The sequence below is a fragment of the Notolepis coatsorum genome (assembly GCF_963971535.1).
Source record: "Notolepis coatsorum genome assembly, chromosome: 19".
Taxonomy (NCBI): Eukaryota; Metazoa; Chordata; class Actinopteri; order Aulopiformes; family Paralepididae; genus Notolepis; species Notolepis coatsorum.
The window spans coordinates 18,644,494-18,660,104 of NC_140183.1; the positions used below are offsets into that span (position 1 = coordinate 18,644,494).

The following is a 15,611-nucleotide window of genomic DNA, read 5'->3' on the forward strand; positions in this document are numbered from 1 at the left end:
TGATTCAAGCCATGTCACATAGTTCAAGTTTGAAATGATTCTTTCTGTTTTGCTCCTGAGAGTGCTAGATACTGTACTGTACTGGTAATATTATTTGTTTGTGTTAACTTCTGAATAAAACAACTTATTAAACACAAGTACATCTTATTGAACATTATTTTGATATTTCATTACCAATTATCATAGCAAAACAGCTTTTTCAAACAGTCTGTAATGCATTTTGGAAACGGGAGATGGGCTCATGGTGTAATGGGCCACCTGGCCTGAGAAACATAAGGAGGAAAGAAAAAGTAAGGACTTACTTCTGGTCATTAATTGGGTAGAACACACATATTTTGAATGCCTTCGGCAGGTTTTTTTTTTTTTTTTTTTTTTTTTTTAGCCATTTTAATCTAGATTAATCTAGATTAAATCCAGGATTGCAGATAGATTAATCTAGATAAAAAAAATTAATCTATGCCCACCTCTAATTTAAACACAGTGGAGCTCAGATGATCTGTCCGGAAAAGTATGTTTCTTTTTTTTATTTGATTGTGGGGAGAATGTTGATGTGTTTGTTGGCGCGTGTGTGTGTCGGCGACGCGTGTGTGTGTCTTTCCATTGGTTTCATTTGGTTAACGTTATTAAGCGAACAAGAAAACGACCCTGCAGCTGTTCCAATGTAAATGTGCCTTTCTCGTGCACTTTTGTCCGCTCTGAACTGAAGTCGGAGAGGGAGGGATGCGGAGCGTTTTGTGTGTTTCCCCACGTGCGCGGTGTGTGTGGGGTGCTCCGTGTCCCTCTCTCTCCCTCTCTGTCTCTCTCTCTCTCCCTCTCTCTCGCTCGCTCGTCACAGTCTGTATCCCGACTGTGATGGTGTGCCGCGGCTGTTCTCGCATGTGCGACTGGTGTGTTTGCGCTGAGGCGTATTCGTCGTATGGCGCGCGTACCGCACCGTGATGGCCGTACCGTAAATTCGCGGGACGAATACACGTACCGTTACACCCCATGATATATTAAATGATATGATATTATATGATATTCAATTATAAGATATGATATGATATTCAATTATATACAATTATATGATATGATATGGTATGAAAATATATGATATGATATGGTATGATATGAAATGATATGATATTATATGATATGGTATGATATGCAATTATATGATATATGATATGATATTATATGAAAGTATATGATATGATAGGATATGGTATGATATGACATAAATTATATGATATGATATGATATGGAATTATATGATAGATATAATATGATATGAAATTATATAATATGATTTGGTATGGTATGATATGATATAAAATTATATGATATGATATGATATGGTAGTGCTGTCAATCGATTAAAATATTTAACTCGATTAATCGCATGATTGTCCATAGTTAACTCACGATTAATCACAATTTAATCGCATTTTCTTTTTTTTACCATAAACTGATATTTTTCAAGTTATCAACATGAGAGCAGCCATTTAACACAAAAGGATGACCCATTGCAAATTTGCATCAAATTCAAAACAGAGTGGGAGGGCGAGAGTGGAGCAAACAGATCCCAGTTATGTGGTGGGGATCTAGGTGATCCATTTCCGGTTTGTATATTACTAATACACGCCCAAATCATGTAGATTATTGAGTTATGGCAAAGATCCATATCCACGGTGTGTGTATTGAGTCCCGCGACGATAAACGAGTGGCCGGACGGAATAGGGAGACGCACCGGGATCACAAGAGATCCACTTCCGGTTGCAACTCGCCGATCAGCCACCAGGTGGCAGTATTGAAGCGTTGCAGAGTTGTGCTGGCTCACACAGCATCCGACAAGGCTCCGTGAGTGAAATATGAATAACATGGCGAAAATATGAAATTATGATCAGAATCACGTCGTACGCCGTTATTGGCAAAATTCGCATGAACTTGAAACCCGTTGTACGACGTTATTGGCGGGGAAAGGGTTAAGTTTCAGTTTCACTTCCAGAGAGAATTAACTTCACGACGAGACTGAATACTAGCTAACAGATGACATGTTACTTACAACAATGGCAGAGGATTATTTGGATTTAAACACAGTGGAGCTCAGATGATCTGTCCGGAAAAGTATGTTTCTTTTTTTTATTTGATTGTGGGGAGAATGTTGATGTGTTTGTTGGCGCGTGTGTGTGTCTGCGATGCGTGTGTGTGTCTTTCCATTGGTTTCATTTGGTTAACGTTATTGAGCGAACAAGAAAACGACCCTGCAGCTGTTCCAATGTAAATGTGCCTTTCTCGTGCACTTTTGTCCGCTCTGAACTGAAGTCGGAGAGGGAGGGATGCGGAGCGTTTTGTGTGTTTCCCCACGTGCGCGGTGTGTGTGGGGTGCTCCGTGTCCCTCTCTCTCCCTCTCTGTCTCTCTCTCTCTCCCTCTCTCTCGCTCGCTCGTCACAGTCTGTATCCCGACTGTGACGGTGTGCCGCGGCTGTTCTCGCATGTGCGACTGGTGTGTTTGCGCTGAGGCGTATTCGTCGTATGGTGCGCGTACCGCACCGTGATGGCCGTACCGTAAATTCGCGGGACGAATACACGTACCGTTACACCCCATGATTTATTAAATGATATATTATATGATATTCAATTATATGATATGATATGATATTCAATTATATGATATTATATACAATTATATGATATGATATGATATGGTATGAAAATATATGATATGATATGGTATGATATGAAATGATATGATATTATATGATATGGTATGATATGCAATTATATGATATATGATATGATATTATATGAAAGAATATGATATGATAGGATATGGTATGATATGACATAAATTATATGATATGATATGGAATTATATGATAGATATAATATGATATGAAATTATATAATATGATTTTGTATGGTATGATATGATATTAAATTATGATATGATATGATATGGTAGTGCTGTCAATCGATTAAAATATTTAACTGGATTAATCGCATGATTGTCCATAGTTAACTCACGATTAATCGCAATTTAATCGCATTTTTTTTTTTTACCATAAACTGATATTTTTCAAGTTGTCAACATGAGAGCAGCCATTTAACACAAAAGGATGACCCATTGCAAATTTGCATCAAATTCAAAACAGAGTGGGAGGGCGAGAGTGGAGCAAACAGATCCCAGTTATGTGGTGGGGATCTAGGTGATCCATTTCCGGTTTGTATATTACTAATACACGCCCAAATCATGTAGATTATTGAGTTATGGCAAACATCCATATCCACGGTGTGTGTATTGAGTCCCGCGACGATAAACGAGTGGCCGGACGGAATAGGGAGACGCACCGGGATCACAAGAGATCCACTTCCGGTTGCAACTCGCCGATCAGCCACCAGGTGGCAGTATTGAAGCGTTGCAGAGTTGTGCTGGCTCACACAGCATCCGACAAGGCTCCGTGAGTGAAATATGAATACCATGGCGAAAATATGAAATTATGATCAGAATCACGTCGTACGCCGTTATTGGCAAAATTCGCATGAACTTGAAACCCGTTGTACGACGTTATTGGCGGGGAAAGGGTTAAGTTTCAGTTTCACTTCCAGAGAGAATTAACTTCACGACGAGACTGAATACTAGCTAACAGATGACATGTTACTTACAACAATGGCAGAGGATTATTTGGATTTAAACACAGTGGAGCTCAGATGATCTGTCCGGAAAAGTATGTTTCTTTTTTTTATTTGATTGTGGGGAGAATGTTGATGTGTTTGTTGGCGCGTGTGTGTGTCGGCGATGCGTGTGTGTGTCTTTCCATTGGTTTCATTTGGTTAACGTTATTGAGCGAACAAGAAAACGACCCTGCAGCTGTTCCAATGTAAATGTGCCTTTCTCGTGCACTTTTGTCCGCTCTGAACTGAAGTCGGAGAGGGAGGGATGCGGAGCGTTTTGTGTGTTTCCCCACGTGCGCGGTGTGTGTGGGGTGCTCCGTGTCCCTCTCTCTCCCTCTCTGTCTCTCTCTCTCTCCCTCTCTCTCGCTCGCTCGTCACAGTCTGTATCCCGACTGTGACGGTGTGCCGCGGTGTGTTTGCGCTGAGGCGTATTCGTCGTATGGTGCGCGTACCGCACCGTGATGGCCGTACCGTAAATTCACGGGACGAATACACGTACCGTTACACCCCATGATATATTAAATGATATGATATTATATGATATTCAATTATATGATATGATATGATATTCAATTATATGATATTATATACAATTATATGATATGATATTAAATTATATGATATTATATTATATATTACATTATATGATATTATATTAAATTATATGATATGCTATGATACGCCGAATTCCGCTGCCGGAGGGACCCCGGTCGGGGGTCCTGCACCGCGTCCTGCCGCCAGGGAGCCTCCAGTTCGGGGTTCGGCGGTGGGTCTCGCCGCCGAGGAGACCCCAGCCCCAGGTCCCACTCCGGAGCCGTCGCCTCTACCCTCCATCCTTCCCTGCTCCAGTCCTCCTCGTCAGCCCCCTCCTCCCGACCCAGTTCCCGCGAGCCCCGTCCCTCGACCCCCCTTCCTCCCCCCGCACCTTTTTGCCTATACGGCTTCCATCCCTCCCACCCTTCCCGTTCCCGGGGGGCCTGCTAGGCCGCCTGGGAGTCGACCTTCAAGGGTGGGGTACTGTAACACTTCCCCCGGTCCTGTGGGACCAGCCGGCAACCCTCCGCCCGGTTCGGTTGGTCCAGGACTCAGACATTCACAACCCCCCATCAATACCCTTCACAACACAACATTGGCAACCGGTGGGCTGAGCCAGATGTGGCAGATCTGGCATCAGCTCACACACCTAATTAACATTATCATCTGCCATTTATGTTTGTTATGTTCATTGTCTATGTTGTCATTGTTGTTTCCATTGTGTTAGATTTGTGTTCCCCTATCTGTGTTTTGTAAAGGTGTTTTAGTCTTTTGGTCTCAGTTTGTTCTTTTGTTATTGTTTTCCCCTTGTGCTCTATGTTCTGTGCTCTGTGTTCTGTTAGTTTTGTCTACCACACCTGTGTCCTGTTTGTAATTACCTTTTGTCTCTAATTAGTGTTTGTATATCAAGTGTCTGGACCAGCAGAGACTTGCTGGTTCATTGTCTAAATGTTACCTGTGTTTGTCAGTCGTGTATCCTGTTCTGTGAGTAAACACTGTTATCGTCACCACGTCGTCTCTTCGTATTCACTCTGCTACCTGGGTTCACCATGCCGAGTAAGCGCACTCGTAACGATAGGTTATGACTATAACCAAGTTCTGTTAGTTAGGGGCGATGCTTGGCATCACTACGGCACTATCTCGCGTACGTGCACGCGTACTGAATAAACCACAAATGTACCTCTAATACCAGTATTAGTCTGACCACACCCCTCATCAGCTTACCTTCATAAGCAGGTGTGTGGTCACCTGCTCTCCTCCTTCCCAAGCTTTCACCACAAGGTGAGGACAAGGGCTGCAGCGGCCGTCTGATGCCAAGCATCGCCCCTAACTAACAGAACTTGGTTATAGTCATAACCTATCGTTCTGTATCGTTAGTGGCTCAGCTTGGCATCACTACTGCACAAGGGAGGCCAAGCGGAGCCACTTGGCTGACAAATACACCCCGCTGACAGCCCCCCAAAACCATCAGAACAGGGAGGGCCGAGCCCCCCCGACCCCCCCTAATGGAGGGTATCCCCCCTATTAGAGGCTTCACGGGAAGGCGACGGACCCGACCGTGCGAAGAGGCACTCAAGCAACTCAACGCACAGGGTGAGCAGACCGTGGCCTGACCCCACGACTACACACACGCACAACCCGCATGCCACCCGGGAACGAACGGAGGAACAACCTCGTTACTGCCCCCAGAATCACGGGGCCAAGGGCAAACCCAACCCCGTGGCAAGGCCGTAGCAGCGGAGCGCGAAGGAAGACCCAGACCCACCAAAAGGACTGGACTCCCTGGAATGGGGGCCCGGAGAAGTCTATGATGCCAGCATCAAGACCCCACCAGGTGGGCACGTAGTGCCCCGCCCCCCACATCGCCAGCGTATTCGGACAAAGGCCCCTCAGTTACTGCACCTGGTATTCCCAGGCGGAATCCCATCCAAGTACTAACCAGGCCAGAACCCGCTTAGCGAGATCGGACGAGATCGGGCGTGTTCAGGTTGGTATGGCCGTAAGCCGAGCGGGCCCCGTCCCCCCAATAGTACACCGCCTGGCACACTGACCCTGCAGAACAGGCAGTCAGCATGGCCGTAAGCACACAAAAAGGTTAACCAACGGAAGCAGGCAGCGCACCGGGGAAAAACCAGGCAACAGGCTGTTAACCCTAGCCTGGAGACTGCGGACGAGACAGGCGCCAGAGGGGACAGCTGAACACAGCCGCCCCGGCGGAAGGAGCGTAAGCTGGCGGTGTTGCATGACCAAGCCTCCATTTAAAAACCCCCACCCAGAGGGGTCGAGGCAGAGAAGGCTGACACGATTGGCAGACGTCATGAACGTGCAGGGGCACCCTCAAACGGTGAACCCGGGAGTTGACACTGCTCCAACACACCAGGGAATCAACCACCTCGGTGTTACCCAATGCGGTGGTTGTTCCTATAACCCCTCAAGAAAAAACTCCAAAACACACCTGCGGGCATACACCGGCTATACCGCAGTACAAGTGTTTCAGTTTCCAAAAAGGGTTAACCCAGGCCTACGGGTCGCAAACATCACTTCGGACCGGGCCTGGCGGTACGGGAAGCACAGGGTCACCAGAGGAGGTCAAAAAACCACCCCCACAGGCCCCTCTTCGCCATGCGTGAGAGAGGAGCGAAAAATAATGGAGAACCAGCCCCTAAGCACACCGTACCTGGTATTCCCCGGCGGTCTCCCAACCAAGTACTAACCAGGACCAACCTGTGTAGCGGCCGAGATCCGACGAGATCGAGCGCGTACAGAATGGCATGGCTGTAAGCCATGACGACAGTGCTGAGTAAAAACATACCCAACCAGGGTCTCCATAGCGCTTAACCCTGTGACACCCAGACCGACCCGGCATTTTTCCCCCTGAAAAAAGCCCAAGTCCCTCAGGGTACCAGAACAGCAGATCTGCATCCCCGGCGGACAACGGGTTCAACTGATCTGGACCAGCGTGACCAGAACCAGTCCCGTGCCCTAACCACGCCGACATGCCTACTCCAGGAGAAGGGCAGATATGCGTGTTGATCTTAACATGAAAAGAAGGCGCCACCCAGACGTTCGGACGAACCGCGCCCGGTGGCCCACCCCAAGGGCGTGAGACCCCACTACATATGTTCAGATCCATCCCGTCATCATCCCCCAGACATGAACGAGAATCCGTCGACAACCCACCCAGGTCATGGGATGTGGTCGTCGGAAGAGGAAAAACCCCCATCTCAGTTGCTTTATAAAAACGCTGTTTCAACCACAAGCAACCAAGGCGTGCCAGTCAATCGCCTGTTTACAGCGAGCTAGCACTATACGTGCGTCGGGACACACCCCCATCAATGAACAGGCTATTTAGACCTGTCATTGAATCCCCAAGGCGCCCAGGGGAACGACAAGAGGGGTGTGACACTCCCTAACTCCAACACTTCTGGAATAGAAAGAAGGAAGCATCAACAGTATGTATCCCAGTCTACACAGCCGGGGTAAAATTTTTTCACATTTTTACATCCCACCACCCTCCCATAGGAAGAGACGGGGATCCCCAGAGAGACTTCCCACGCGAGCTGTACAGATTGAAAAGAATATATTGCACCTCGAGCCATGTAAAAAACTGGTTTTAGGGCCTCCGGGGAAGAGGCACTGAACCCATACACACTCAATAAACGAATTGAATCGAATATACATACAATAGAAAAGGACCCTTCTAGAGGGTCCACTCACTTTGACAATCTGAGGAGGAAGGCTCTGTACTCTGATGGAGGCTTCCTCACATGGAAGAAGGAGTCCGAACTCACAGAAGGCCTGAATAGGCGCTTGGTGAGGAGGAGCCCTGACCACCCCCCCTGAAAACAGATCCATCACATGGACCTGAACAGCACACGGAAGTCCTACCAACAGAGACGCGCACGGTGACGTACTCTATGGCGGGGGAATTCCTGCGGTGCACACGCCCAATATACCAGGCCGTGGGACCAGGAACTCCCTCCCCAACCCCCCCCCCCCCCCCCCCCGTAACGTGCCGAACCGCCACGTGACGGGAACCTTGAAGGACAGGGGGTGTACCCCTGACCGACAGAACAATGGGGAGAGGAAAGGTTACCAGTTCACCCCTTTACGACCCCACACCCATGATACGACGTAACGACAAAAAGAGAATATGACACAGTCATAGTCAGCTCTATGAAGCGTTTCACAGCTCCACACAGCGCATGAGCTAACCTGCCATCTGATTTTTACTAAGGAAAAACACAGAATAGAGAGGGCTCTAAGAACCCCGGTCCAACATACACATGTGCTTCTGTGGCCAGTACAACCCAGTTGTAGGTCACATGACACACACAACCCATCATCACCTACAAAAAATGGCAAAAACACTCAACAGAGGAACGCCGTTTTTTTCACAATGAGAGAATACATCATTCTTGATTAGTATCGACCACAGGCCTTGCTAAGCACACATGACAGCAACCAAACCAATTTCCCTTTAGGAAATAAGTTCCTCCAGCTGATTTAGCACAACCTCAGCAATCAAGCTAAGAGTTACATCGTATCCCTACCACACAAAAGACACAATTAATGCACAACATGTCTGATAGGAGGTGATAAAGTCCCCAGGGAACCGGGGGGGAAAACACAATCCTCCTATTTTACCCTCAATACGGCCAGTTAAAACAGGAAAACCTGTTAATGTGTGAACACACTGTTCATTGTCATTACAGTCTGAGAAAGAATATTCTTTTACTCACTTGTCACCAAGCATAGCTTCATAGGTTAGTTACCTTAGTTGTGAGTACACGGTCGTGTTACTCACACAACAACCAGATCATTACATCCCGTTTGCACGGAGAAGCTAACTGCCAGTGACAAAAACAGCTCACACACAACCCGCAACGTATCCTAAATGCATTGCAGCAACACACGTTTTGGGAAAAACACCGTTATTCACAATACATTTAGCAAAGTAAAACCAGAAGACGTGTTATGAGGTCTGGCCAACCCCGTACCTACCCGGAACGCAGATCAGCGAAGTGCAGTCACAAGACACCGTAGAACACAGCCGTCCTGTGTTGTTCGATCCGGGCAGCGTCGCCGCTCCAACCAGTCGCTACAGTCCTCTTTGTTGACGCAATCCCCGTCCAGGCTCAGGGCAGGGTCGACGAACATCCCCTGTCAAGGATGACGTCGTGGTCAAGAGTGTAAAACATGTTAAAATCAAAGCACGTTCAACAGAATAGCATCAAGCTAACGGCTGCTCCAACCGTTCGGGTGCTATTGCTTCTGCTCGCGAGACGCCAATCTAACGACGCACGCGATCAGAAGCGAGCTCCCGGCGGCGCGCGAGAAGCTAAGCTACCCCGCGCCAGGCCATGCAGCGATCCAGCAGGCTAACGCAGCAGTTAACAGCTGACCGGCTAACCGTAAGCTATGAACATGTAAACAATGACATAACACTCACCCAGACAGGCCGCCGTTCTGAACCTCTCCTCACTTTTTAAGAGAAAAGAGAAAACAAGATGTCCACACCGCTTCACAACGGTGACATTACCACATCCGACGGATCAGCACAGTACCAACTGGCCTGCGTAGCTGACATTGAACATGAATCTGCCGCTATCGCACATTACATGCACATATCCCCTCGTGAAGGAATACTCTCATTTGGATATGAAAGATGGGGTCTTAACACGGTGACAGAGAGAATCCACTCGTCCAGAACACACAGGGATCACCAGTGTCAATGGTCGCGGCCCACTAGTTAAAACTATAATGGTCTCCAGACCAAGGCCTTCTGTCGCCTAGGTGGCTGAACAAAGGACCCCAGTCTGGGGCCGGTTTCCATAAACTTTGTCAAGTAGCCCCCATAGCACTAACAGACAAGTGGAGCCCGCCAGCAAACACTACTCACCCAACCTGGAACGCACCGCTTCTCACAACAGCGGCATGTCCGACAGTTCAGCTGTGGCCTGACAGTTTTCACCCCAACAAACACAGCAAGGAACTGCAGTTGAGAAGCATGCAGCGGCGTGCTCCCAATACGAAAACCGGTGGAGGGTTTTTAGAATGATCATCATCTTCCAGACCCTCCAGTACGAAGACAATATCGCCGTATTTTCTCGAAAATAGTGAGAGAGAAAATAAAGATATGATGTCAACGTATCCTTGTTTCCCAAAGCTGTTCCTAATCCAATTTCTTCCATCATGGTGTCAAGTGTGGGGATCTACCGAGGCACTTCTTCCTTGTGGTGAAAGCGAGAAGGAGGAGAGCAGGTGACCACACACCTGCTTATGAAGGTAAGCTGATGAGGGGTGTGGTCAGACTAATACTGGTATTAGAGGTACATTTGTGGTTTATTCAGTACGCGTGCACGTACGCGAGATAGTGCCGTAGTGATGCCAAGCTGAGCCACTAACGATACAGAACAGCACGTGCTCCCGTGGAAATAGTCAGACGCACGCCGGCCGCCTGTACCTTACCTGTAACCCCTCCCCTCGTTGAAACCAATAGTATATCTGCTGCAGAGCCGCAGAGCTCCAATAGTGTATCTGCAGAGCCACAGAGCTCCAATAGTATATCTGCAGAGCAGCAGAGCCCGGAACAAGTCAGACACATTCTACAAACGTGTCTAATGTGAAATATATAAGCATGTAAGCAAAACTAGATTTTAGGTCTGTGATGAAAAAGGGCCTCGCAGGAAGGGGGGCCTTGCAAAATATTTTAAAATAAATAAAAATTATAATAATAAAAAAAATTTAAAATAAAAATTTGGCGAGGCCCCCCTTCCCGCGAGGCCCTGTGCGGCCGCGCTGCTCGCACACCCCCTGAGGCGGTGATATATGCTGTGATATATGATATGATATTATATGCTGTGATATATGATATGATATGATATGATGTGATATATGATATGATATATGATATTATATGATATGCTATGATATATGATATGATATGATATAGGTGAAGCACTGCATGAACGTACAATGTAAATATCATGGGGGTTGTAGGCGTAGCTTCCACACGCGTACAGGTGGGTGGCGTTGATCAGCTGCAACACTCGAATGAAGTTGGGGCAGTCGGTCTGGAAACAAATAGACATGTCATGAAGGAAAATCCTCCCTATACTGTTCCAGCTAAACTAGTCTTCCTGTAGGGCTTAATACTGTACTGTTCTGACTAAACTAGTCTTACTGCAGAGCTTAATACCGTAGTGTTCCAGCTAAACTAGTCTTACTGCAGAGCTTAATACTGTACTGTTCTGACTAAACTAGTCTTACTGCAGAGCTTAATACCGTAGTGTTCCAGCTAAACTAGTCTTCCTGTAGAGCTTAATACTGTGCTGTTCCAGCTAAACTAGTCTTCCTGTAGGGCTTAATACTGTACTGTTCTGACTAAACTAGTCTTCCTGTAGGGCTTAATACTGTACTGTTCTGACTAAACTAGTCTTCCTGTAGGGCTTAATACTGTACTGTTCTGACTAGTCTTACTGTAGGGCAATCTATATATGTATATATTTATATTAGGGCTGTCAGTTTATCGCGTTAATTAGATTAATTAATTACAGCAAATTATCGCATTATGAAAATTAACTCAAAATTAATAACAATTTTTTTTTTTTTTTTATAATTTTTTTTTTTATCTCATTCATTCCATAAGAACGTAGAATACACATTTACAGACTTATTTTATATGCACCATTTGCATGTTCTTGGTATCTGATTCTAGGGACATCTATGGATCTCAGGGAATGTATTCCCAGTGTCAGAAATACTGTGTCTGTTACTAGGCTTGAGTAAATTGTAATGAACCTAATGAGAATATCAATTACATTTTTTTGTATATCTTTGACTGTGAATAACACTATGCTCAAATTGACCAGACCTGAAAAATCTAAGCAAATTAATAGATGGAAGATGATTAAACAGAAGGTTTTGTAGATACAGTACTGAATTCTGCCATCCGGACACATGCAATTTGAAATATGATTATAGAATATAGAATATCAGGCATAAAATGGTTATGCGATTAAAATGCGATTAATTCGATTAATTAATTACAAATCCTGTAATTAATTAGATTAATTATTTAAATCACCTGACAGCACTAATCTATGTATCGCTGCTGGCGGGACAAAACCTCATAACTCCATTTTATTTATTTTTTATATAAATCAACTCCGTAGATCATCCTCCATATGTGTGTGTGGGTTTTACAAAGTTTAAACAATGGGAAAGCATTAAACCGATCATCTGTCTAAACCTCCTAACTCTATTCACCCTCAAATCTGTGTTCGTTTTTTTCATCTGCTGAAAAGTTGAGTTTTTGGAGTTATGAGGTTTTGTCCCGCCAGCAGCGGTATGTTATCTAGGAGAATGGCTGTATGTTCCTGTGTTTCTTCAACTGTGTGTAGTCAGTATAGATACCGTTTCATTCTTGCCCTTAAAGTAACAGTCCTGTATGTCTCTGGGAGACGGTTTCCATTCCACCTGGAGAGGAACACAAATAATGTGCAACAGATGAGGCAACATTGTAAACTGGAGCGTATGACAGAGAGAGTGAGTGAGAGTGAGAGAGTGAGTGTATAGTTCAGTAAGAATTGTATTAACGTTATTGTGTTATCCTGACAGTATATGGATTGCTAGTATAGTGTGTCTTTATTTATTCTTTTTTTTAAACACCCACCTTGCCTTTCATGCTAATGCCATTGGGTTGGCTGACGTCCAATGAGAGGACGGCATCTCGAGCCCCGACAAATAGGGTGGACCCGTCATCGCTAAGCAACAAGACGGTGGTGTTCTGGACGTCGGGGTCTTTGAAGTGGCGAAGGGGTCTGTCCACTGAAGCTGGACAGAGAATCAACAAAACTTTAATGATCCAGACATGATTCATGGATATCTGCCATTTGCTCTTTTGATGCTCAGTATCCTTAGGATCATCGTCGAGGACCAGGAAGTAGCTTCTACTTCTCAATCTTTCAAGGGGCAGTAAAGTTGGTATTAGGCTGATGATAGGTAGATCATTTGTCATAGGTTTTATACTGTTTAATAGAGACACTTTCAACATTTCAATATGTTCCAGCAAATAGAATTAGTTATTACAGTTGATATACAAAATATATTTCACAGTCAGAATTTCTACATTCTACATACTGAGATGTGTTGTGCTCATTGTCAGCCCAGATCTAGTTTAAAACATGTAAATAAAGTACCACCAAATAATCGACCACAGGAAAAAGGGTACATTATGTACATTATGTTATAGCCATAAGTAATATATTTACGTATTGTATGGAATTGTATTCAGTAACATGTGTATGTATTACAAATAAGTACATAAATTACATAATTATACATACATTTTTTTTTTACTTTTTACATTCTGAAAACCACTGAAGCGTTCTAGCTGGTTCTGAAAACCACTGAAGGGTTTGAGCTGCGGGTTTGAACGGCTGCCACTTATGGAAGTATTATCATGTCTGATCTCCACCAGGGTTGTTATAGTTTTGTATGTTTCCATTAGTGTTAATGTCCAGACTTCTAAGCAGAGCTGGTCTCTGCATCTCCTAGCAGTGCTACAGCAGCCTAGTACACAGGGTGCGACTGGGTAGTGTCGAGGTCTAAGCACAGAACTACCACCGCAGAGACCCGGGTTCAGTTCCAGGCAGCGGTACCTCCAAGCGACACTTTGCAGGCCGCAGTGTTCGCGGGTGGGAAGCTGGTGGGGTATGAGTCCTGCTTGTTGCAACAGCGACTCCTACTGGTCGGTCTGGGCGCCTGTTCAGCACAGAGGGGATCCGGGGGATATAGCGTGAACCTCTGAGCTAGTTGAAAAGAAGAGGCTAGCAACTCCACGTGTAATAATAATAATAATAATAATAGATTGGATTTGTAATGCACTTTTTGTTCGCTGGGATCCCAAAGTGCTACACTACATGGTTAAAACAGTTAAAAAAATAGAATAAAATAGTTATTAGTAAAACAAATAAAACAAAATACAGAATAAAAATAGAACATAGTTAATTAAAAACATAGTATAAACAGACAATTTAAAAACAAAGCGCAATAAAATTTAAATAAAAAGCTAACAGTCAAAGGCTTTTTTGAACAGATAGGTTTTCAGGCCTGCTTTGAAAGAGTCCAGGCTCTGTGGTGCCCTCAGCTGGATGGGGAGGCTGTTCCACAGGCGTGGTGCAGCCGTGCAGAAGGCTCGGTCACCCATGGTGCAGAGCCGGGTATTGGGGACCTGAAGGAGCAGGCTACCTGCGGATCTGAGGGTGCGGGTGAATTGGAGGACCCTCCCCAGACTGACAGTAGGGCAGCATGTGGTAGTCTACGCCATCCCCAGACTGACAGTAGGGCAGCATGTGGTAGTCTACTCTACCCCCTCCCCAGACCGACAGTAGGGCAGCATGTGGTAGTCTAAACCCTACCCAGACTGACAGTAGGGCAGCATGCAGTAGTCTACACCCTCCCCAGACCGACAGTAGGGCAGCATGCAGTAGTCTACACCCTCCCCAGACCGACAGTAGGGCAGCATGTGGTAGTCTATGCCATCCCCAGACTGACAGTAGGGCAGCATGTGGTAGTCTACTCTACACCCTCCCCAGACCAACAGTAGGGCACCATGTGATAGTCTACAGACACCCTCCTCAGACCGACAGTAGGGCAGCATGTGGTAGTCTACGCCCTCCCCAGACCGACAGTAGGGCAGCATGTGGTAGTCTAAACCCTTCCCAGACTGACAGTAGGGCAGCATGTGGTAGTCTACACCCTCCCCAGACCGACAGTAGGGCAGCATGCGGTAGTCTACACCCTCCCCAGACCGACAGTAGGGCAGCATGTGGTAGTCTACGCCCTCCCCAGACCGACAGTAGGGCAGCAGTCTAAACCCTCCCCAGACTGACAGTAGGGCAGCATGTGGTAGTCTACACTAGTGCACTGCATCCCTGCCCGAGCCCGACGGGGCCCTACCCGACCCGACGGGTTCGGGCTGGGTAGGGCTTTGTTTTTAAATAAATAATTCGGGCTCGGCCGGGCCGGGCAGCGCCCTCTTTTTTAGTTTTTTTTCATTGCGCGCACCCTCACGCTGCTTTCACTTTCTGTTTTGCGTAACGTAGTGCTGTCATCAGAGAGTGAAAGCCTTGTGTCTGAGGAGTCAAGATGGATAAGTTAACAGATTAAATAGAAAAGGGAGAGCTTTTGAAAGTTCCCAATGCGTCTGGGAAAGCTGCATTTTTGGAAACATTTGGATGTAATTACCGAAGGGAGAACTCGAGGGGAGTAGAACAGTGATGAAGCCATCAGGTGGATGATGAACAAATCAACCGGACCGAAGTGGTTCATTGGTTGTTTGAAGTTGGAATATAGCCAGTTGGCGAACGTTTTAACTTGTTCTTGGATGTATGTAGCCGGTTGGCGAAGTTTTGTTAA

General features: G+C 45.9%; 1 protein-coding gene across 1 annotated transcript in view; it reads right to left on the reverse strand.

Annotated features, from left to right (window-relative positions):
• Positions 1-15,611, reverse strand: part of LOC311246406 (semaphorin-4A-like) — a gene marked incomplete at its 5' end in the record, with an annotated part of 93,101 nt that overhangs the window by 52,403 nt on the left and 25,087 nt on the right. Inside the window, 3 exons of the mRNA XM_084336563.1 lie at positions 11,165-11,263; positions 12,606-12,668; positions 12,865-13,025. Of these exons, the coding sequence (XP_084192689.1) occupies positions 11,165-11,263; positions 12,606-12,668; positions 12,865-13,025 (323 nt within the window). The remainder of the gene's footprint in view (positions 1-11,164; positions 11,264-12,605; positions 12,669-12,864; positions 13,026-15,611) is intronic.